General features: G+C 35.4%; 1 protein-coding gene across 1 annotated transcript; it reads right to left on the bottom strand.

The window, feature by feature from the left end:
- LOC105763589 (ABC transporter D family member 1) lies at positions 1-25089 on the bottom strand. The gene is made up of 26 exons (XM_012581844.2): positions 24706-25089; positions 18956-19082; positions 16793-17072; positions 15918-16142; positions 15054-15251; positions 14476-14930; positions 13970-14108; positions 13809-13887; positions 8504-8742; positions 8072-8376; positions 7883-7994; positions 7640-7798; positions 6864-6963; positions 6670-6778; positions 5646-5736; positions 5393-5517; positions 5112-5261; positions 4481-4553; positions 3442-3622; positions 3208-3366; positions 2311-2472; positions 2006-2239; positions 1045-1208; positions 892-944; positions 732-810; positions 1-518 (listed from the first exon to the last, which is right to left on the bottom strand). Exons 2-26 carry the CDS (start codon positions 19015-19017, stop codon positions 432-434), a joined length of 4020 nt encoding a protein of 1339 aa, XP_012437298.1. The 5' UTR covers positions 19018-19082; positions 24706-25089; the 3' UTR covers positions 1-431.
- Between the last annotated feature and the right edge of the window lie 392 nt (positions 25090-25481).

Raw genomic sequence — 25481 nt, 5'->3', positions numbered from 1 at the left:
TAAATAATCTATTCCCTTGTATCTTATTCTTTAGGCAAGAATAATTAAGGCGTCAATTCTTACAACATGAATCCCATAAGAGAGGGTAAAAAATGGGGGAGGGAACGAAAAACCTGTACATTATTTTTCTTTATGCTCACATAGATTATAAAATTAAGATTTTACTTTGATTGTTCTCTTTTACTAGTTCTTGACTAAAAATAATCTGTTCTAATTTGATTCCCCTTTCTGAATCCAGCCAATACCACAAAGCCTGTGGTATTCCAATACCATTAAAGAACTCAGAATTATCACTACCACCTACCATTACCTTTGGCTTACCCATTGTTCGCAGCATGATAACAAATTTATCCTGCCTATAACTATATGTCAACTGATAACTTGTCCCCCGCACCATACGGAGCACAAACAAAGAGCTTGTCATTGCACCATCATTGCTTGATTGAACGAAGCTCCCACTTACCCTCGCCATCAACAAGTCGTAACTCCAAAGCATGGAATGGTATTAGAGCTGGTCGCTGAGGAATCACAATAAATAACAAAAGAAATGGTTTAAATTTTAAATTTTAAATTAGAAAGGAACTAGTTATGTTGCTATTTGCTTCAGGAAGTGCTGCAGCAGACAATGACAAAATCAAGAAGAGCATCCCAAGTGTTCTATTATTTGTCAAATTCTGAAAATAACTGGTTGCATGCTTGTCTCTAATTCACTATCTGATCGAACTACTTGCCTGTGATGAGGTAATAACAGTAATACCCAAATCTTTTGCCAGTCTATAAAGTTGCTCCTCAACATCGACACTCGTGGCACTGCCATTGGAAGAATACCAAGGTAAATTAGACAACTAGTTACTGGTTTTTTAAAAGAATGCATAGTGATTAGTTACATACTTTGTACACTCGTCAAGGATGCCAAATTTAGGCGTGTGGAAGAACAACCTTGCCTGGTAAAACAGAAAGTTTGATATCAAAATAACAGAACTCTGCCGGGAATGAAAAGTAAAATATTCTAGTCTGAAAAGTGTTGAAGTTAGCTTGACTCACCATGCCTAATCTCTGCTGTTCTCCGAGCGATAGGATGTCTTCCCAATTGAGATTAGCATCCCAACCACCTTCCTCCCGTTCTAAAAGATAATTCAATCGAACATTTTCAAGAATGGTTTTCAAACGTGCATCAAGAACGCTGGCACTGTCCACTGGCTTTTTACCTGAAATTTTACATGTTCAGAATTCCCAAAAACATAGACAGTTTCAGTTCATTGTTTTCCAAGAGGTCAATGAAGAAATAAATTTTTACCTCACCATCACACAATAAATTATTTGTCATTCTACCACGCTTTCTAAAGTGTTATGGCATTCTTAATTAATAGTGAAGGGAGACCAGATAAAATCTCATGTGAACCGCCAAGATCAAAATTTGAGCATTTTCTAAAGTGTTATGGCATTCTTAATTAATAGTGAAGGGAGACCAGATAAAATCTCATGTGAACCGCCAAGATCAAAATTTGAGCATTTCAGACTTAATTATAGTCTATGTCCCTTGATAAACTCATCCCCAGAGAAAAAATGCAAATGTCAGTTGCCAAAATTCCAGATAATTTTGTTCTCTTTTGTAACACGAAAACTTAATGTAGTTTTCATTAACTAATTTTTGGGGAACAGGAAGACCAAAATGTTAATTGATGAAAATTGTATATATTAAAAGGGAAAAAGAAAAAGGACCTCAATCTTTACTGACTGTTAACGTTGTATATTGAGGGAAAAGGCTCAGTTTCTTCTTGTAGCAAATTGTTAATGTCACTAGACAATTTACACATCAAAGTGGTACCTCTTTCTTTACTATATAACTCAAGAGTCCAGAAAGTAGTCAAATTAACCAAGCAAGGGCATGTTTCATGGTTATACTGTTGGAACAAAATGACTATTCAATCATAAATAAATAGTAGGTATCAAATTGGAAACTCAAAAGATAAGGAAATCATTGCATCTTATGCAAGTAGATTACCTTGTCCATACAACTTAAATTCTCTCAGCTCTGCTTCCTCACAGGAGAGAGGATATATGATTTGATCCCTCAAAGTTCCCAAGCATGTATACGGGCGCTGAGGAACATAGAAGATGCCACCAGAAGCTGTCTCTTCATCAAAATGGTGGGATGGTTTATAAAGCCTTCCACTCACGATGGGCCACAGACCTCGAAGTACTCTGAAAACAGAACTTTTTCCGCTCCCATTGGGGCCTTAAGAGATTAAAGGTAAGTCAGATGCAAATATCTTATCAATGCATACAATAAAAATTTCCTATACTAACCAGTAACTAGCAGGCTTTTTCCTGGTACTACATCACATCTCAACTGTCTAGCCAATAGCTTCTGTGCTGGAGTAATTATATCCACCTCGGCAAAAGAAATAACATCTTCAGCAGAGAGAGCAGTCCTCTGAGACCGAGATAAGTTATCAGTGCTCAAATCCCCTGATTAGATGACAACCTTGTTAGATTAATGTGCAACATTTAGGCAACCAAGTCAGTCTTAAAATAAATAAATTGAACAACAAAAGAAGATGGGTAAGAAAAGAAGTTGATCCTAATCAAATTGATAGGACCAGTAGTTGATCAGCAAGAATAGTTCTGAAGGCCAAAGCAGATGTGTAGCACAGAAGCAAATACATCAGAAGAAAGACTTTCTCAGGTGATAAATATTATGAGCATAAGTACGCCAACTTGAAACACAATCTACGTTACAAAACCTATGTTTTGGTAAGGCCCAACAATTCAATGTATTCTGGTTTTTGTTGAAATGTCCCGAGGAACAATGTATGCAGTGTTATATTGTAAGCAGCTTATATGCACTTGCACCTAACAGTTATATCAACCTACTTCAGTCGTAATTGTATCAATAAATTTACAAGAACTTCAATGGTCCATTGGTACCTTATCAAACAAGCAAACTAACTTCTATGCAGTTATATTGGTGTAGCTTATAAATTATTCCTTGAAGATACAACAGAAAACCTTCATCTCCAAACATGTGATATTTCAATTTTGTAAAGCTTTTTCACACTCATAAGCAGTAGATTGGAAAAGAAGACTATCAAAAGAATGATAGCAACCGTGCGAATTTGACTAAAATCTTTTATGCCATTGTTTCAACAAAAATAATGAAAATACACATAAAAAGGAAATGCAAAGTCAAGATTTTAAATATACCAGACTGAGCAGTATCAAGAAGCTCTTCGAGCTCAAAAATTCGGTTGATACTCCCAGACAGCTCCAGAAACTTTCTATGCAGTTCTAGGATGTCACCAAAGGCTAAAAAGCTTTGAGACACAACAGATGCCAGGAACCTCAGTGCATGTGCCAACTCACCTAAAAATGGTTAAGTACTTTTAGAGAGAGATGGGGGGACCAGAAAGTACTGTAAAATTGAGTCAGATATCTCACCTTGGGTAGAAACTAAGGCTCGATCCCCCTTGTGTTCCAAGGCATATAATAAGCTCAAACCCCAAGTAACATTATGCGGAAGCTGTTTTGTGACAAAATCATCAAGTATACCAAACAGCCATTTCTTCTTCAAAAGAAGCAAAGAGTGATCAAGAAGCTCCCTAAATCTTGAGTCAACCATCTGTTAAATATTAGAAACATAGAATAAGAAACAGGAATGCAAGTTTGGAGACATAGGAGTCTGGTAATGCTGCATAGTGCATGCTTAGAAGCAAACCATGCAAGGTGGGGGGGAGGGGGGAATCAGTACTGTGATTCGTAAAATATTCACTAAGTCATGTCATTTCACTGTAAAATATTCCTTTACATCATAAAATAACAAGAGGCAGGGTGTCAATCAACCAGTATCTGCCTTTAAAATAATAGCTAAATGCTTCAATTAAACATAGAATTATAGACAAGGAACGGAAATTATAGAGAAATAGGAGTCTAGAAATGTTGCATGATGCATGCTCAGCAGCAAACCATGCAAAAGGGGAAAAAACAGTAGATCATGATCCACAAAATATCCCTGAAGTCATGTCATTTTACTGTAAAATATTCCTTTATATAATATAATAATAGGAGAGGGAGGGCACCAATCAAACAATATCTGCCTTTGCAATAGTAAGCTAGAAAATATTTATACCTAGCTTAATTAAGTTACACATGGAACCTGCAACATGTGGGTATCTTTTAATCAATGGATTGACATTTTGAAAAATTCTAAAAGCAAAGTTCAAGCCTGTATCAAACCAGAAAATGTAGGAACAGTACAAGAGTTCCTTTTTTTTTTTTTGTTATTCAGTCTAACATGTAAACTATAAATTATAGTTGTGCAATTCAAACGCAAGGTGCATTTGGACTTGCAGCCTATAGAAAGATTTTAAACTCCTCCTGATTTCAGCCTAATTTTCCACAACAAAATTTCCACATCAGCATCAGAAATGATGGAAACAACAGTTGGCATTCAAATTTATTGGATCCTTAAATATCTTACAGCTTTTTCTCGAGCACCGCCTCCAAAGAATGCAACAGATTCAGCATGAGTGCGCAGTCTTTCATGCATGAACCTAATTAAAATATAGTATAAGTTATTAGAATGATATATGCAGAAACATCCTCATATCCATAAATTACACAGAAGTACCTACTTGGATACATGTATTTATATTATGTATATTCACCAATATTTAGGAACTTAACAGGTGAAGAACCGTAAGAGTATGAGAAGACCTAAAGTTGAAAAGTTGAACCAACGCAAAACTCATTGTTTAGAGAAATAAACCTAGAAATAATTAACAATAAAAGTATAAATAAAAAAAAGAGATAGCAACATATTAGAGACTTTTAATTGTTCTAATCAATCCACTGTGTCACGTAAGTCAGCTCAAAACTACAGTTTTTAGACATACCATTCTTGCCACATATCTTCACAATCTAACTTCCTGAGCTTCTCTTTTTAAACTACCAGACTAGTCTGGATTCATGGTATTACACGTGGAGATACTTGCATGAACATCGATGTGCCAGTTTAGATTGGCACTTCAGCACATCCATGTTCATGCAAGTATCTCCACGTGTAATACATCTAGCATTCATAGTATTAGTAACATGGATTCTAGAATTACCTGAAGGTTCCCTCAAGCTGTTGTTCTCGACTTGTCAAATCACCAAAATCAGGAGTAACAGTCCTTAGAAAACCTAGACCAAGAAACATATATGCATACAAAATGGAAACACCCCTTCTCCCAGTTAAGAGCTTCATTCTCCAGGTGAACCTAAAATTTGCAGCATTGGTTAAGAATTTTTCTTAGAAAGATAAATGAGGCAGGAAAGGAACATATGCATTCAAAGCCTAGAATCAAGATTAGACAGAAAACAAGTCCTGTGATCAAAATAATGTACTCACCACAAAATGTCAACAGATGGTTTTACCATTCCAGTAACCAGTCCTGATAAATCAGTTGTTAACTTTTCAAGATCATGAGTTATTCTTTGATCTGCATCAATATTTTTGCTTGACATGTGAAAAACCTACAATGATATGCATGAGATGTGAATTTAGTATTTCTGAATTCTCGGTAATAGTATAGACCATTATAAACATTGTGCAATGTCTGCCAGGTACACAGGCATCAGTGTATCTGAGCTGATCAAACTACCTGGTAAAATGCATTATTTCTTAAGTAGTTATTTAGCAAATTTTGGGTCAATCTAATCCTCCATCCAAGGGCCAGCCTAGCAGTCAAGTGCCTGCAAACCAAGAAAAAGGCTATTCAAAAAACTATTTTTCACTAAGAAGGCATGAAACTAGATGTGAAAAAAGCAAGGGATGAGACTAAATTTGTGGTAAAATTCATACCACCAAAAACCAAGTATAATCAAAGTCTTTTGAGCACTAACAACATAAAGATAATATAAAAGAAATATTGCTGGAGATTATCCACGAAATTCTTATGTGCATGACCTACATTCATTGTCTTCATATGACCCAAAGATCCACTCAGAAATTTACCAGCCTGGTATGAAGTAATGGAAATATAATAGGATACAAACCATGACAAAATTTAACATGAAAGCATTTATCATTTAAAAGTCACAAATTACGGGCAAATACAAGCCAACAAGTCAGACAAGCAGCCCTCTGCATAGGCTACACAATCTGTACATACAGAACAAAAAACATACTGAAACACAAAAAGGATAGTCTTAAAAAGCATTATTTTTACAGTATAGGAGAAAAAGCACACTAATATGAATGAAGGTGAGATCTCTCCTATTTAGGAAAATCTCAGAAGTCAGAACTTTGTAAGAGATTTGGTGACAAGTTTAACTGGGAAAGCACAGTATGATAGAGAAGTTCAGAAAGCTGAGAAATCAATTTCAGTAACTTCAGGAGAAAACAAGAAAACTTTCTTTTAGACTTCAAGAACATGTAGACACTGGAGTTAGGGCTTAACATTCATACTAACCAATCACAGATACCAGTAAGATATCACTTTCTTTAGACTTCAAGAGAATATATGCATGTCTACATATCTTATGCCTATATTGCAGATAAGTAAAATAACAGTACTATATTAGCATAGATTAAATAGATAATTATACTGATAGATCTTTTCTGTATTAGTATCTCCCTCTTTTAGTTTACATGGAGGTCAAAACCTGCTCTTTAGAAAAAAGTACCTTAAGGAAGGTGCAATGAAAGAAGATGCACCACTTTGAAGAACACTTATACCAATTAATCGGATAAAGGCTGCCTTATTCTGCTCCAAAACATGCTTCACAGTCGTTCCTGGAAGTGTATGCATTTAAATAACAATAAAATAACCTCTCAGATTTTAAATTGGATAAATAGTAAAATGATGGATTTGTAATACCATTCAATGAAGCAATCCGATCTGATATCCATGTTCTTGAGACAACAAGAAAAGCAACTGCAAGTAGTTGAGCCCCCTGTTTGTCAAATAGCGTAGGCACCTGAATCCAAGAATTTAAGATTGTAGATAAAGAATTAAAAAACTAGTGTTAGTAGATGAACACAACATTTTCTCATTACTTATATTAAGGACTTTGAACCAGATTTACTCAAATTCAAACTTTGAAGAAAAGTAAAATATCACAAAAAGAATGCTCCTCATGCTCAACAAAATGTTATACAACAGTGTCTAAGCAACTTGTATCAACTATGTTACAGTTATCTAAGTATATTAGAGAAGATGTAGCAAATAAGGGTGGTTCCATCTTTGCTAATCCATAATGGCACTTTCAGAACAGATAAGGATATAATTTTAAACTGTATATAAATAAAAAAGGATATAACTTTAAACATTTACTCTCTAGGATTCAAACTCCGCGCTTAAAGCCAATTTAATAAAAAATGTTGTTTTTACCAAAAAAATTTTCCTGGATTTTAAAAGCTAATGAAAAATCACTTCAGGAATAAGCAATATCAACTACATAAATGTCCTACTCAAGGACCAAGAAAGACATAATGATCTACATTTTTGGGGAACTCATCATTCAAATTCCATTAACATTTAGAACTTTACATAGTCAACTACTGATACCAACTTTGGGCACAATAACAGGCAAATCATCCCCTAAGTTCACAAGGCTAGTTTACGAGAATAAAGAAGGCTAGTCCAAAACATACCAATACTTTAAACATGGCAGCTACTCTCAATGGCAGTGCTCTTGGAACCTTGTGGAGTTGAGGAACAATAGGCAATTTAACACCATGGTTCACAGAGGGCGATGTTGCTATAACCTCTGATACATATGATTGAGTCTTTGGACTTGAGAATGCAGAGTCCTAGAAAAGTTCACTCAACATGAGATATAACAGATACAAAAAAGAAGAAAAATTACAGGAACCAGGTTTCAGAAGTTTTAAGACCTTTTTAGCAGCAGTGAATGCCCGTTGAACTGCAATTGCATCATTTTGGCGGTCTGTCTCAGAAAGTGCGGTTAAAACAATCCCACCTTCACTTTGCACTGAAGAATCCTCCCTGCAGGTTACATAAAAATTCGAGTAATACACCATAGCTAATGGTAATGCCAATACACACAACTTTATGCTTGGTACCTTTTGTAATGAACTTTCCATCCTCCTTCCCCATCCAAGGACAAAACCACATCATGGAATGCAACTAGTGCTGGACGATGTGATATGGTTATGCATGACGTACCCATTGCTCTAACCTTAGCACAAAATCGCTCCTCCATATCAGTTGTCACAGCACTAGTGCACTCATCAAGAATTGCAAATTTAGGCTTATGGTAGAACAGTCTAGCCATCCCCAATCTCTGTTGCTCTCCAAGAGAGAGTTCATCACCCCAGTTGACCTCTTTCTCAGGAGGATAACGATCCAATAGGTAGTCAAGGTCAACCTAAAGGAACAACGAAATGAAGAAATATTTTAAAGGTAGCCTATAAAACTCAAAAAGGAAACAAAAAGTATCAATACATAATCAAGGAAGAAATAACAAGAAAAACATTATGAGATGAAACTCATACATTTTTCAACAGGTCCACCATTCCACTGTGTGTAAGAGGTTCAACCTCCTGATCTGCAGTAAGAGGGTAAATTAGCTGGTCTCGAAGGGTTCCAACAGCTGTATATGGTCTTTGTGGCACATAGAATATTTCTTTATTAAGATCGGAACCAACCCCAGGTTTCACAATATGGCCAGATACCAGTGGCCAAAGACCACCTAAAACGCGAAAAAGGGAACTCTTTCCACTGCCATTTGGACCTTCAGAAAAAAATAAAAGAAGATTTATATATGCCTAAAAACCAGAACACAAATTTGAAACAAGATTAAGCACAGACAGATTAATTTTAAAAAAGATAAACTTAAAGAGCTCTGTGTATATAAATACACACATACATAAAAAAGAACAAGGAGACTTTTCACTATTCTCTGGAAAAGAACAGATACAAGATACTAATTGTTGGAATAAGGATAGAAATCTGATGGTATTGGAATCCTTATAATTAAGGATAGAAATCTGTTATAATCCCTTGTAAATAGAAACTAATCTCAGTTACTGATTCTTAGGAAATTAGGATATCAATTACTGATTCTTAGGAATTAGGATTTATTTCCTTTAAAATGATTATTTCTCTCTATATAAATCTGTAAACTAAAGCAGTAGAAATAGAACAGAATTTTTTTCCTCTGAGTGTTTTTTCATGGCATCAGGGCTTTAGGATTCATTCGATCCTAATTTTTTTCTCTAATTTCCCTTCTTAAAAATTCCTTCGGTTTAGTCCTCCAATGGGTGATATCAATGAAATTTTCTCTGGCCGAGACATCACAGATAACTCGAATATCAATCGGGAATCACTCAAGGTGAAATTAATTCCTCCACTACTGCTGATGATGTTTTTGATGTTCGCAACAAAACACAGCTTGAGACTCTCCATAAGATACTTGGTACTCCCACCACTCATGGATCTCTAGCCATTCAAGGTACGGCCCTCAACATTGCTTTTGAATCTAATAATCAATCTCCTTGGATACTCGATTTGGGCGCCTCCGATCACATGACAAGTAACTCCACGTTATTTCAAACCTACACTCCTTGTCATAACAAATCCGAATCCGCATAGTGACGGTTCTTACTCACCGTATGGAATAGGAGAAGTACAAATGACGAGAGTTTTCTCTCGATAAAGTCCTACATGTCCCAAACTTGTCCTGTAATTTACTTTCAATTAGTAAACTTACTAAGGATGAAAATGTTCTTGTTGAATTTTCGCAATTGGTTGTGTGATACAGAGGTAAATCGGGAGGATGATTGGCACTTTGCTAAAGTTGATGATGGACTATATATTTGGAATAAAAACAAGATACAAGGGGATTGGCTCTATCCACTTCAAAAGAGGACACTATTATGTTATGGCACCGTAGGTTAGGACATCAAACTTTGTGTATTTGAAAAAACATCTTCCGCTGTTATTTCAAAATAAAAGTATTAATTCCTTGAAGTGTGAAATTTGCCAATTATCTAAACATACCCGTGTGCCATACCCATTAAAACCACATATTCAGTCCCAACCTTTTTCGTTAATCCATAGTGACCTATGGGGAGCCAGCCGAGTGAAAAATATTAGAGGGGCTAGATGGTTTATAACATTTATTGATGATCATACTAGGGTCTGTTGGATCTATCTACTCAAAGAAAAATCTGAAACACCCAAAGTATTCCAAAATTTTCACTCAATGGTTCGAACCCAATTCAACTCTACCATACATACCCTCCGTACTGACAATGGGAGAGAATACTTCAACTCTGTCTTAAGTCCATACCAATCTGACCAAGGCATTATACACCAAAGCTCTTGTCCTGACACTCCTCAACAAAACGGGATCTCTGAGAGAAAAAATCGTCATCTCCTTGATGTGGCTCGAGCCATAATGTTCACTATGAATGTTCCAAAATACTTGTGGGGAGAAGCTGTCCTCACTGCCTGTTATCTCATAAACCGAATGCCATCAAAGATCCTCAATTTTCAAACACCTCTAAATACTATTTTAAAGGCCTTCCCTCTATTTCATGTGCCTAATCTTCCAGCCAAAATATTCGGCTGTAAAGCTTTTGTCCATAACCATCAACCAAATCAATCCAAACTTGATCCTCGAGCCCACACCTGCATCTTCATTGGATATTCCCCTACACAAAAAGGCTATAAGTGTTACTCACCAACATTGCGCCGAATGTTTGTCTCTCGGGATGTTACCTTCTTTGAAAATGAACCATACTTTGCAGCATCTCATCTTCAGGGGGAGATTTTTAATGAAGATGAGACCCTTAATACTCTCCTCATTATACCGCCTGATCCTACTACTACTATCACAAACAAACCTATCCCAGATTTAGTTGTTGTTTCCCCTATGCAGCAAGAATTTAACATCGTCCTTCCCAATGACAATACCTCCACCAAAGTACAACAGCCACTTAATCAAAGAAAACAGCAAATACAGGTTTACTCCCAACGGAATCGTTCTCCTGAAACCGATCTGAGTGATGCTAATTACATCTCCAACCGAGGACTGCTTCAAAGCAAAGTCCCACCTCGTCACCATCCATCTATCTTCCAATTGCGATTCGAAAGGGTACAAGGAGTGCACTCAACATCCTATTTCTCGGTTTGTATCCTATGGAAATTTATCTAAGTCTTACAAAGCTTTTGTGACTAATGTTGATTCTGTAAAAATTCCAAAAAATATAGAAGAGGCTCTTGAATCAGCTGAGTGGAGACAAGCCGTGATGGAAGAAATGAAGGCTCTCAAAAACAATGAAACATGGGAAGTCTCGGATCTGCCTAAAGGAAAAAAAACCGTAGGGTGCAAATGAATTTTCACTACGAAATTTAAACCCGATGGTCGTATTGACCGATACAAAGCTCGACTTGTGGCTAAGGGATTCACCCAAACTTATGGTCTCGACTACAACGAGACGTTTGCACCGGTTGCCAAGCTAAACACCGTTCGGGTCCTGCTATCTCTTGCTGCCAACCTTGAATGGCACTTGACTCAATTGGATGTAAAAAATGCTTTTCTCAACGGGGAATTAAATGAGGAGGTGTACATGGATTTCCCACCCGGGTTTGAAGAAAACAAGGATCAAGTGTGTAAGTTGAAGAAGTCCTTGTATGGGCTGAAACAATCTCCACGAGCGTGGTTCAGCCGATTTGCAAAAGCTATGACTAGCAGAAATTACATTCAAGGACAGGCAGACCACACCATGTTCTACAAGCACTCGGAAGAGGGTAAATGCTGCATCCTTATCATTTATGTTGACGATATAATATTAACAGAAATGACTCGGCGAAATTTTGAGATTGAAAGAATTTCTTGGTACGAGTTTGAACTTAAAGACTTGGGGAGTCTTAAATATTTTCTTGGTATGGAGGTAGCAAGGTCGAAAAAGGTATCTTCATTTCCCAAAGGAAATATGTTCTTGATCTCTTGTCGGAAGTTGGTTTGATGGGCAACAAACCAATTAAAACTCCTATGGAGTTTAACCTCAAATTGGGAACCAATGAAGATGGAGAAGAAATCGATGGGGAGATATCAACGTCTAGTAGGAAGGCTCATCTACCTATCTCACACTGTCCGGACATAGCCTTGATGTGAGTGTTATTAGCGATATATGCATGCCCAGGGAGAAGCACACAAGCGCATATAGAATACTAAGATATCTAAAAGGAACTCTGGTAAAGGCACATACTTCAAGAAGACATCAATCGAGCGTGAAGTCTACAACGATGCAGATCAAGGTGTTCATTAATGATAAACGCCTACAAGCGGCTATTGTAGTTATGTTTGGGGTAATCTCGTGACATGGAGCAAAAAAGCGATTCGTGGTAGCACGCAGCAAAGGTCAGAGGCGAGTATCGAGCACTATCTCATGGTATATCTGAAGGAGTTTGGATACAAAGACTTATGGGAGAACTAAAAGTGCCTTATACCGGACTTATGAAGATGTCTTGTGAAAACCAAGTCTGCTTGTCAGCATAGCACATAATCACATGCATCATGATCGGACTAAACATGTGGAAATAGATCGTCACTTTATAAAAGAAAAAGTACACTCGGAGAAGTATGCATCACCTACCTACCTACTAGACAACAAGTTGCGGACATGTTAACTAAAAGTTTGAGCGAAACATGTATGAAGAACTTAGTGGCAAGTCGGGTTTGATTAACATCTACACTCCAGCTTGAGGGGGAGTGTTGGAATAAGGATAGAAATCTGATGGTATTGGAATCCTTATAATTAAGGATAGAAATCTGTTATAATCCCTTGTAAATAGAAACTAATCTCGATTCATGATTCTTAGGAAATTAGGATATCAATTACTGATTCTTAGGAATTAGGATTTATTTCCTTTAAAATGATTATTTCTCTCTATATAAATCTGTAAACTAAAGCAGTAGAAATAGAACAGAATTTTTTTCACTAATGATAATCAATAGTTAAAGGCAGGTAAGGTTGCCAAAGGCCTGATGAGGATAAGGTGGAGAGAGAAGAGTATATTCTCCATCTTCAACCCATTCTTGCTCCAGGGCTGAAGCATAAATCCAGGTATCTGCCTTGTCCGAATAGAGAATGTTCACTCAGAGAGAAAAGGAACTCTGCTTCTTTTCATGTAACTAGAATTAAACATATAGTATTTTTTTGTCTTTCTCCCTCTAAACCAATCTCTGGTCCTCTTATTCAGCTTTCCTTATCTTCCAAGTAAATCACAGAGAGTTTGTCTTTGGAGACTTAGCAGAAAACAATGTAATAAAAGAAAATCATAGATGCCAGAGAAAATGTGAACCTTTTTCCTGCTTTTATTTAAAAGCTAAAGCAAAGGGATTCTAAAACAACAACAACAATAATAATAATAGTAAAGAACTACAAATTCATGTTCTACACCAGTTAGTGATTTATATTCTACTTTAAAATTAAATATGTTCTGAAATATATGCTACAAAGCAAGATTGTTATCAAATAGAACTGTTACCAGGTTTGATATTTAAATTATGCCACTTCGGTAAATATAACATACAAAGAACAAAACTCCAAGAAAAGCCCCACCGCAACCAACCAAAGCTAGAAGTGAATCATCACTTTGTAACAAAATCTACAATTTGTTTATTGTCACTCTCACTTCCAATAAAAACTCATTATGCTTCCTCGAAAATAATAGAAAAGGATGAAAAATAGCAAAAAATAGAAGAATGTTTAAAACATGAGAAAATGGCAACATAAGACATATTAAAGGGACAAATGTAAATCAATTTTTTTTCAAGGGAAAAAGCACCTGTAATCAAAAGATTAGAGCCCGATTCAACCCTTAGAGAGAGATCCTTCACCAAAACATTTTCGGTTGGAGTGACAACCTGGAAGGCATTATAACTATTACAACAAAAAATATGGCCAAGGCATATTAAGAATCATAAAGGATTCAATGTTCTCAAATACCTTGACACCAGAAAACTCAACATAGTTAGCTTCAGTTAAGTAATTCCTACTTCCAGGTCTTTGCAGGGATGACTTTTTATCATCAGCACTTAACTCTCTTGATATGAGCATCAACTCATGAATACGGTCAGCATAACCACTGGAAGATATTAAGAGAAATGATAAAAAGAATAAAACATAAGGTAATAGATGAACCAGAAATATGTCTCACTCACGTTTTACTTGTAATAATCAACAATTATTATTGAAGATGCAATGAATTTTAAGGATGCTTAAGGGGTAAGATTTCAGAGGTTTCTAGAAAATTCTTAATGTTCCTCTATCTGTCCCACTGAAGTTCAATTTTGTAATAATCAACAACTCTTATTGACTAATCAACATATTGATTATGAATTTTAGGGGTGTGCCTGGTAAGATTTCAGAGGTTGCTTAGAAAGTGTTTAATGTTCCTCCTAATGGTATTATCACTAACACTTCTAAAAGGCCAGAAATGAACAAAGAAATACCTGAGACGATTCAGCCGCCTTGAACTTATAGAAAGGGTTCCCAAGGCCTGAAATAGTGAAATTACAACACTCGTGTGGTATCTTAAATTGCTCAACATCTCTGCACGTCCCAATGTTGAAGCATCTGGCCTAAGATGGCCAGCAAAGAAAGGCTCAATAATCAAAACAACAGCCACAGTAGCACCAAGGTACTTCAATAAGAAGTCCTGAATCATGCCAAACCACCAATGGTCATGAAGTACAACCCTCATGTGCTTAACAAGAGTCTTAAACTTCTGTTGAATATGAGATTCTTCTCTACTTTCTCCACCATAAAACGCTATACTCTCTGCATGGGTCCTTAGCCTTGAATGAAGTTGTCTGTATTCTCCTTCCAACTGTTGTTCTTTCGACATTAGCTTCCCAAAAGCAGGAGAGAAGTTTCTTATTGCAGCTCCGGCTCCCAAAACATAGGCCTGCAAAGAAATCTCCTGTGTTAATTTGACAACAAGACAATATGGTAATTACTACATTCGCAGAGCAGTGCCAGAAAAATATGTAAGCCAGTAACAATACAAATAAATAGGGCAAAAAATTACCAAAATCCAGAGTATGTATTTTGGGCTAGCATAAGAACAAAGACGCCAAGTATAAAGCAGACCATCAGTAACTGCTGTCAAATCATCCTGTACAAGTTCACTCAATTCTGAACAGAATCTTGGTAAATCACTTGCGATTCGTTGTTCAGGATTCCTAATCCGTCCATCAACATGCGATATTTTGTAATATGCCATGTTCTGTAATTAAATATTTTGTCAGGAAATAATAACTAGAATATATTAAAAAAAGTAACGTATAGGGCATGTAAACCTATTAGGTACTTCTTACTTCATGAGAGAACAAACAAACTAAAGCAGCATCATTAGAGATGGAGATTGTATTTGCATTTTATATATCAGATAGACATTCTCATTGCAGTTTGAAGCAAAAAAGGAATTGGTAAACACCTTTCAAGGAAGGTGTAAGTGACTAGATATCAGGATTAGAACAGAATACTCAAAAATCTCAGCATTCATAAGAAAATATACTCAGTTCCAGGAAAGAAAATTTTATAAGATTCCGAATTTTTCATATCTTTAAGTCTAAGACAATTTAGACTTTAGTTCCACAATGCTTTGATTAAACTTATTACGCACATTTTAAAAGAGATGATAAAAAATACCAGAAAAAAAGAATGTTAAAAAATTAAACATTAAACAACAAACGTGTATTCAACCCACAGTGGTTGATATGAGCAAACAAGATAGGTCACTTATGCAAGCACAGATGAACAGTGAAGCATGATTAAGATTTCTGATAGGAAATATACCTGATCCAACAAGAGTAAAAAATGAATAGCATAGGATAGAAACTTTAAAATAAAATAATAATAAATTATGCCAGCAGCAAAGGAAGAAAACTACCTCAAAGTAATGTGCATGGATGAGTTTTGTCAGTATTTTTCTGAACCTCAAACTTAGGGTACCCGTTATGTATTTTGAAGTAGAATGAATAGTTGACAGGAGAAAGCACAATAAAATGTTTTCAGATATTAGCCAGAAAAATGATGGTACACGCCGAAGAAAAGCAGCACGGAATAGAAATCCCTGAACTTTTGCTAATCTATTGCTCAAAGCAGCTCTCAGCACCTGCAAAAATTCATAAAATAGATGTTACTTAAAAAGAAAACAAAACTTCTTCTCTAAAGTTCAAGCTACAAAGGTCTCCTATGTCACATTCAATATAAGGAGATTTTTAGATATTTTCTGTCCCAATTGCTGTATCTGATGCATGTCAAATGAGAACTGCAAACTAAAATTGTAGTCATGTAAGGATCTGTCTGCACAAATACTTGCATAATGAGGGCAGATAGATAAAGTTCTTTGCCTTAACCAATTTCCTTCTTGAGTTCCTTAACCTTGTTTCTATTTGAGTAGTAAATATAGTAAGTAAATATAAATTTAATCATAAAATGATTTGATTCTCCCGATTTATTTAATTCTCTAGTTTGTGTACTACTTAAGATATTCAATAGATGGAATCCTTTCTTAAATATAGGAGACCCTACCAAGTTTCTTTCTTTCTAACCTGTGATGTTTGTGCTATGACCCTATTGAGCCTCTTTATTTTTGAAAAGGTCAATTCTTATTTACCACAACAAAATCCGGACACTTGCATAACGGTAATTTCTGATGTTATTCCCACAACATCAAAAAACACTGACCATAAACTTAATGGCAAAAACTATTTGGATTAGAGCAAATTGTGTTGGACATGGGACACAAATAAGATGGCTTACCACAATGCCTACCAACGCCAAGAGATCTCTTGTACCTATTTTGCCCATCTCAGATAGAAGAATTGCTGCTAAAACCTGAAGGGACTTCAATCCACCTTTCTTTTGTTTGATTCTCTTTACATTATTATTCTTTTCGAGAACCTTAACAGGATTTTCTTTGTTTTCTCGGATCCCATTGTAATGACTATATGAATCAGCCTTTTTATTGCTAAACCTTGAATGTACATAAGCAGCAGTTCCACCAGCAATCACAATACCAGAAGCAAGCAGTAGTGCTTTCCTGTGAAATTATAAAAATAGAAAAATAGTAACATACTGGACAGTCACAAGGAGAGGAGAGAAGACAAGATTATGTGGCTAGAGCACTGCAACATGAGTATCATAGCACGAACATCCAACAAAGCACCACCAGGCAAGTAGGTAGAGGAATAATATCATGCCACATAACATATCAATTAGTAAAACTATAGTAAGACACAATAGGACCTCGCTTAGATTACAAGTCCTTATCATAAGACAGCATGTTCTCCAACATCATCTTTTACAATAGAATACCCCCAGCCAATAGGGGTTTCCTAAACTAAACATTTTCCAGATGTCTTTTTGTGTTTTCTAACTCTTAAAAATATGCTCATTCCAAATAGTTGATTTAAAAATTTTCCAAGATAATTATCATTAACATTTCTTCTTTTGGTCTAAGGTAATTGGGGCATAGACCTAAAAGATAGAATGTGGGATTGCACCCCAGGCCCATATAAAATCACTTATCCTTTGGAGAAAAAGGTAACCACGTATGGGGAAAGCCCCAAGGTTATTTATGATTAAACTGATCAGAAAGGCATTTACTCAAGACCAGTTGCTATATGGCTAAATTACCCCATACAACAGTAAGTGTCTCAACCTCCTCTGTTGCTTGCTTGAAATAAAATAAAAAACACTATGATTTCCCTTCTCTACGTTATTATCCCTCTAAAATGTTGAAATTTTTTATAATAATTAAAGAAACAACTTTCAAGGTTTCCTAATTGACAGAAATTATTGTGTTGATACAATGATTGTTTCCAAGATGAAGAGACAGAGTCAAAAACATGCCAGGGTAAAATAAAAAGGTAACCACGTATGGGGAAAGCCCCAAGGTTATTTAAGATTAAACTGATCATAAAGGCATTTACTCGACCAGTTCCTATATGGATAAATTACCCCATACAACAAAAGTGTCTCAACCTCTTCTGTTGCTTGCTTGAAATAAAATAAAAAACACTATGATTTCCCTTTTCTACGTTATTATCCCTCTAAAATGTTGAAATTTTTTATAATAATTAAAGAAACAACTTTCAAGGTTTCCTAATAGACAGAAATTATTGTCTTGATACAATGATTGTTTCCAAGATGAAGAGACAGAGTCAAAAACATGCCAGGGTAAAATAAAAAGGTAACCACTTATGGGGAAAGCCCCAAGGTTATTTATGATTAAACTGATCATAAAGGCATTTACTCGACCAGTTCCTATATCTATAAATTACCCCAGACAATAATAAGTGTCTCAACCTCCTCTGTTGCTTGCTTGAAATAAAATAAAAAACACTATGATTTCCCTTCTCTACATTATTATCCCTCTAAAATGTTGAAATTTTTTATAATAATTAAAGAAACAACTTTCAAGGTTTCCTAATTGATAGAAATTATTGTCTTGATACAATGATTGTTTCCAAGATGAAGAGAGAGAGTCAAAAACATGCCAGGGTCTTCATCAACTAAACGTACAATGCTACAAAACCCCTACAAAATGACAATGTGTCGCATTATTCTTCCAACATCTTCAAAGCTTATAAGATGTGTATAGTGTAGGCTTTTCTACCCATAAGGTCATTCACTATACTACTCAGCAAACCCCAAACAAACAGAAAATCTGAAGACATTTTTCTCTATGTTATTCACACTCATCAAAAAAGTAGATATGACGAAAAGTCCAGAGAAAAAAGAGAAATACAAGGTAATAATTGCCCTAGAAGAAACATAAAATATTAGCATCATCAGTAACAAACCGGTTTGAGAAAAGCACCAACCCTTGTCATTTGTACGAAAAATAAATTCATTCAATTAAGATACAGAAGTGTCAATATAATTATTTAAATTGAAAATCGCCATAAAATACATCAATACCTCTTAGAAGCCAGAAGATTTTGGCCATGCTCAGTTAGCTGCAGCAATTGAAGAGAAGGCATTGTTGAAGGTGGAACTCTGCACGGTAGCAAAGATTAGCCACCAAGCAAGGATTGGAGAATCTGGGCTGCATTAACAACAATTGTTAAATGATAATGTTTAACTTCAGGTTTTCCCACAATCAATATTGGAAATCAATATATAGAAAGAGGGACAACTAGTACTCATTACTTTTTACGAAAAAGTGAAGAATCTTCACTAGAAATGTAAATATCGGTTGTTATATAAGATGATATTTATACCCCTATAACGTGATTTGTTGTAAATGACAAACAATAGGATACACGATTATATGTGAAAATAAAGTCTAGGAAGCTTCAAATTAGAGAAACTCTATGAGTGGTTTTTTTGTTATTGACCAAAACATCCCAAATCTTCCCCAACCTTCCCGCAAATGGAAAATCTCCAAATTTTATGGCCAATGCCTAACCAATTAGAATTAAATAAGCAGGGTAGTTGCAATACCATCTAATGCAATGAGTAGTATAGAAAAAGATAATGCTCTGCAGAAGGAAAGACAATTATAACAATTTCAAACTACAAAACATAAGATGATTCTCCAAAGTCACATCCTATTGTTTAACAGAATAAAGTAAATATTTATCTAGAAAAAAGGACAAAATAATACATTCTAATTGCCAGATTACAGTTTCCTAATAAGGAATCTTGAGTGTATCAGATAGGATTCTGTAAATACTTTATTAATTGCTATCCCTAACTTTAAGGTTGTTTTTAAGGGACAGCATCCCTAGAATTAGTCTGTTTCCTAGTATAGAGTTTCCTAAGTTAGGCTCACTATGTATATAAATATTAGTGTAATTCCTTGTGAGAAAATATAATAGAAAAAACCTATTTCTAACATGGTATCAGATTAGCCCGATTTCTGGGAATTTTTTCTTTTGTCCAGAACTGAATACGAGGAGGATGATTGGACATGCCAAGCAAGTAAATGGCCTATACTATCTTGAAAATCCAGTGGAGAAGTTAGTGCTCTGAATTCCTCACCATTATCCTTCATATCCAAATCTGTTAAAACCAATAAAGACCAAATTTGGCTCCATCAACTCCGCCTTGGTCATCCATCATTTAGAGTCATTAAAATTATGTTTCCTTCATTGTTCAAAGGGATAACTTTGAAAAATTCCATTGTGATGTCTGTGAATTTGCCAAACATAAACATACCTCTTTTCCGGTAAGCAATAAAAGAACATCCGCTCCTTTTACTCTTATTCATAGTGATATTTGGGGACCATCCACTATTTCAAACATCTCTGGGGCTCGGTGGTTTGTATCCTTTATTGATGATTGTACCTGTGTGTCTTGGATATTTCTTTTAAAACAGAAATCTGATGTAAGGTCTGTCTTTTCAACCTTTTACAACATGATCAAAACACAATTTGGAGCTGAAATAAAAAGGTTTAGGTCAGGCAATGCCAAGGACTATTTCAATCAATTTCTATCCCCATATTTTCAAGAAAAAGGCATTATACATGAGTCATCTTGTGTTAGCATACCTCAACAAAATGGTGTTGCCGAAAGAAAGAATGGTCACATTTTAGCTATTACCAAAGCTCTCTTATTTCAAAAAAATGTCCCTAAACAATACTGGGGGAGGCTGTTTTAACTGCTCGTATGATAAATAGATTGCCTACAAAAGTCCTTAAATCTCAAAGTCCCATGCAAGTTCTAGCAAAATTTTTTCCTTATTTCAATACCTCAAACCTTACTCCCAAAATATTTGGATGTGTTGCCTTTGTACATGTACATTCTCAAATTAGGGGAAAACTCGATCCACGAGCTGTCAAATGTGTCTTTCTCGGTTATTCTTCCACACAAAAAGGATGCAAATGCTATCATCTAGCCACCAAAAAATTTTATGTTACAGCGAATGTTACTTTTGCAAAACAAGAGAATTTCTTTACTTGTCCTTATCTTCAGGGGGAGAGCTTATTCACAGAAGATAAGGACAGAAAATTCTTTCTTCTTGATTTTCCAACTCCTGTCCAACAGCCAAACACTCAGTCATTGCCTACCAACCAGCCATCCCAACTTGAACCTATGCAACCCGAACTAGAGCCTAATACACCCAAATCACAAAAAGGGATTCAGGACACTACTCGTCCTTTACTAGTTTACTCAAGGAAGAAGACACCGGTGCAAGTTCAATCATCTTCTTCGGATATACAACCTGCTACTCTACAACCCGAGGTAATTGCTGAACCTACTTTGAATACTACTGAAAATTCAAATCAGAGAGACTATGATTTTCCCATTGCTATTAGAAAAGGAACTAGAGCATGTACAAAACATCCCTTGTACTTATTCATGTCTTACAAAAATTTGTCCCATAACCACAAAACCTTTCTTACTAGCCTAAATTCTATCTCCATTCCCAAAACTGTAACCGAGGCATTAGATGACGAGAATTGGAAAAATGCCATGAAGATTGAAATGGAAGCCCTTGAAAAAAATAAGACATGAGATTTGGTAAAATTACCGAGAGGAAAGAAACCAGTTGGATGTCGTTGGGTGTACACAGTGAAATATAAGTCAAATGGTTCTTTGGAGAGGTACAAAGCAAGATTGGTTGCTAAAGGGTACACTCAAATGTATGGAATAGACTACCTTGAGACATTTGTCCCTATTGCAAAGATAAACACTGTGAGAGTGTTGTTGTCACTCATTGCCAACCGAGGTTGGAAATTACAGCAATTTGACATCAAAAATGCCTTTTTACATGGTGATCTTGAGGAGGAAGTCTATATGGATGTTCCATCAGGATTCGGTCCAAATACAGGACTAGTTTGCAGACTAAAAAAGGCTTTGTACAGACTAAAACAGTCCCCGAGAGCTTGGTTTGGAAGATTTACCAAAGTAATGCTCATGTTGGGGTATAAACAGAGTCAAGGAAATCACACTTTGTTTGTAAAGAACTCATCTTCAGGGGGAATGACCGCTTTATTGGTCTATGTAGATGACATTATAGTGACTGGTGATGATCTGGAAGGAATGGAAAATTTAAAGAAATGCCTAGTAAAAGAATTTGAAGTCAAAGAGCTTGGTAAGTTAAAATATTTCCTTGGTATTGAAGTAACACACTCTCAGGAATCTTCATATCTCAGCAAAAATACGTAATTGATTTGTTGACAGAGACAGGCGAGTTGGGATGTAAACCAGCAGAGACACCCATAGAGGTGAACCACAGACTTGGAGATGCACTAGAAGATGCAACAGTTGATAAAGGTTCATATCAAAGACTTGTGGGGAAGCTCATTTACTTGTCACATACTAGACCGGATATTGCCTATGCAGTTGGTGTTGTAAGTCAGTTCATGCACAACCCCAAAGAATCACATCTTCGATCGTGTATCGATTCTCTGATTTAAAAGGCACTCCAGGCAAAGGAATCCTATTTAAGAAAGGGGAGAATTTAACCCTTGAAGCTTATACTGATGCAGATTATGCAGGGTCTATGGTTGATAGAAGATCAACCTCGGGCTATTGCACTTTTCTAGGAGGCAACCTTGTGACTTGGAGGAGTAAAAAACAGAATGTTGTGGCTAGATCTAGTGTAGAAGTTGAATTTAGGGTGATGGCTCTTGAAATTTGTGAATTATTATGGCTGAAAATTATTTTGGAAGAATTGAAGATCAAGTGGGAATGTCCAATGAAGTTGTATTGTGATAATAAGTCTGCTATCAATATTGCACATAATCCAGTTCAACATGATCTTACGAAGCACGTTGAGGTTGACAGACATTTTATAAAGGAGAAATTTGACAGTGGCTTAATTTGCACTCCATTTGTGTCCAGTGATGGTCAACTGACAGACATACTTACCAAAGGATTATCTGGGAAGATCTTTCAGAAACTAGCAAGCAAGCTGAGAATGGATGATATCCACTTCCCAGCCTGAGGGGGAGTGTCAGTTTCCTAATAAGGAATCTTAAGTGTATCAGGTAGGATTCTGTAAATATTTTATTAATTGCTATCCCTAACTTTAAGGCTGTTTTTAAGGGACAGCATCCCTAGAATTAGTCTGTTTCCTAGTATAGAGTTTCCTAAGTTAAGCTCACTATGTATATAAATATTAGTGTAATTCCTTGTGAGAAAATATAATAGAAAAAGCCTATTTCTAACACTAACTATTGTGTTGTTTTTAGCTCTCACAATTTTACTTCAAAGGCCAATACTGTTAACCAAGCTCCAACAAAAGTAGATGTTGGCAAGTGGTAATACTTCATTTTTTTCTTAATATGAAAACTTCTAAGCTGTGAATACGCCTTGTAATATTGCTTCTTATCAAATAATTTTCAACAAATTATCAGGCATAACACATATGTGAGACAAATTATTAAAGCATAACAAAATTTACTAGAAAAGAAAAGCAGCAGCGACAAACAAATAAAAAATCATAATCCAAGAGAACTGTTAAAGTTCAGTAAAATGTTCTTTGGAAAGACAAGAAAACACTGAAGAGCATGTCTTAAAGTATAAACCGGTGGTGGTTTCAGGAAGTAATTTTATTCAATTTGGATCTACCATTAGTGGTGAGAAGAAATAGAAAAAATAGAAGGCTGAAAAAAGCCATGCAATTGTTTTTTGGAAAGCACATTCCATTCACAATATTGCAATAACCAGCCCAATTAAAGAATCCAAACAACTTGAGTCCTTGAACACGATAGAGAAATGGAATTGCATAGATCAAAACTATTGCATACTCCCTACTTCAGAAGAAGAGGAATTAGTCAACAAAATAAACATGAGAAAAGGGGAAAAAAAACATTTTTCAAAAGCTGTGCAAAATGATAAAGTAAAGATGTGCAAGTGAAGTGTCTTGCATGGGTAAAATACTTATACAAGTTGACATACCTGGACAGATGAAGACTCAAAAAGACACAAATAGTCAAATCGAGTGTTACTGGTTTAGTTCGAACCCTTTTTAATCTGTTGCAAACTCCCTTGCTTGAATATTTATAAAAAAGACAAAGATGAACATTCTTCATTTGATGTAAACGAATCTGAGCAACCCCACCTCCTTTTCATTAAACAATTGTTAAATTAATTTTGTGCCCACGTCCAACATGCAACAAACCTGAATTTCTAATGCTTAATTACCAGACTAGAACTTAGGGGCATTGAACCCTTTGTCACAAACCAGACAAGCTTGTCTCAAACACGAATACCACATAAAATTCTCCATTACTAACCACATGATTTGCCAAAGCAGATACCACAAGTGCTGAGAACTTAATGCGAATCAAGGTTGTGCAATTTAACCTTAATAGTAACCAGAACACTTCCAACTTAATAAATACACAGCTACAATTCATTACTTCCTTTCCTCTTTGACATTCTCGGCTCAAACTTTCGAAAATCAACCTAGAAGAGCTAAAGTCTCACTGTAGCATTAAATTTTACAACTTCAACAACGCAGAACTAACTTTTAGAGCTCCAATTCAGTTAAGCTTTCTATAATTTGATCAAATACCTTACCATAATAAACATATTTTTTAAAAGAAGTACGCAGTCTTTTTTTTTTCTGATTTTTATAAAATTATTTCCTAAAAATATTATAATCATAAAATTGTCACCTAAACTAATCGAAACTGCTGATTCGACAAGGAAAAAAATGAAAATTCAACTACAAGCGAAAATAAATCTAACTTGTTGGTAGCTTTAAACAATACCTGAGCAACTGCAGCAGCCGAAAGTTCTCAAAATCGCATCAAAACAATGCAAACCACATTAATCTTTGCAATTCCCGTCTCTCTCTCTCCCCCTCTCTCAATTGTTGTAACTGAAATTTCCAACGCTTTTTTCTTTTTTCTTTAAATATTAGTAATAAAATCGCCAAGCGCTACAATCATTGAACCCAAAATTCAAACCTAGGATGATTAGGGAAAAGAATGAGAGGTGGCTCGATAAACAAATTTCCAAACGAAAGACGAGGGAGAACGAAGAAGATAATTTTTCCCTTAGAACTAAGAGAGAAAGAAAGCCCCTGGCAGATGATATATAGATGATAATGATGAGCCTTTTACGGCGCCTTATTTACATGATTTTTTAATATGTTATTCCAACTTTTGATCTAAAGTACCGAAATTGTTTTTTCCTTTTTTCTGCAAATAGAAGTTTCTTTTGTTTTCTTTTATCTTATTTTTACTTTAATCCAATCAAACTTACGACCAAGCTGCTGATTCAGAGGCTCCACACTTTTAGATCCGATATTTAATTTTTAAAAATTGGTAATGAAATTATATACATCATTCTAAAAATTTTACTTTTAATATATTTTTCTTAAATTTCCCAAAGAAATGACAACATAAAAGTCGTGTTTTATTTTTTATATGAATTTAATGTAGGATGACTTAATTCTTTTTATCTTAAGTTAATAAATATATTTATAAAAAATTATTCTTTTCTAAATTAAATGGTAAAGTTGGAAAACTATGATATTTTAAGT

Source organism: Gossypium raimondii, chromosome 12, assembly GCF_025698545.1.
Source record: "Gossypium raimondii isolate GPD5lz chromosome 12, ASM2569854v1, whole genome shotgun sequence".
NCBI lineage: Eukaryota > Viridiplantae > Streptophyta > Magnoliopsida > Malvales > Malvaceae > Gossypium > Gossypium raimondii.
The sequence above is the reverse complement of the archived record's forward strand: the minus strand, read 5'-3'. Positions and strand labels throughout refer to the sequence as shown.

What these genes read in the sequence shown, in the direction of transcription:
- LOC105763589 (XM_012581844.2), bottom strand. Translation starts at nt 19,017, where the DNA reads ATGCCTTCTCTTCAATTGCTGCAGCTAACTGAGCATGGCCAAAATCTT. An exon ending in TCCATGCACATTACTTTGAG is followed by an intron (nt 15,252 to 15,917) that starts GTAGTTTTCTTC and finishes ATTTAATTACAG; the next exon opens with AACATGGCATATTACAAAAT. An exon ending in CTCTAATCTTTTGATTACAG is followed by an intron (nt 8,743 to 13,808) that starts GTGCTTTTTCCC and finishes TTTTTTCTGAAG; the next exon opens with GTCCAAATGGCAGTGGAAAG.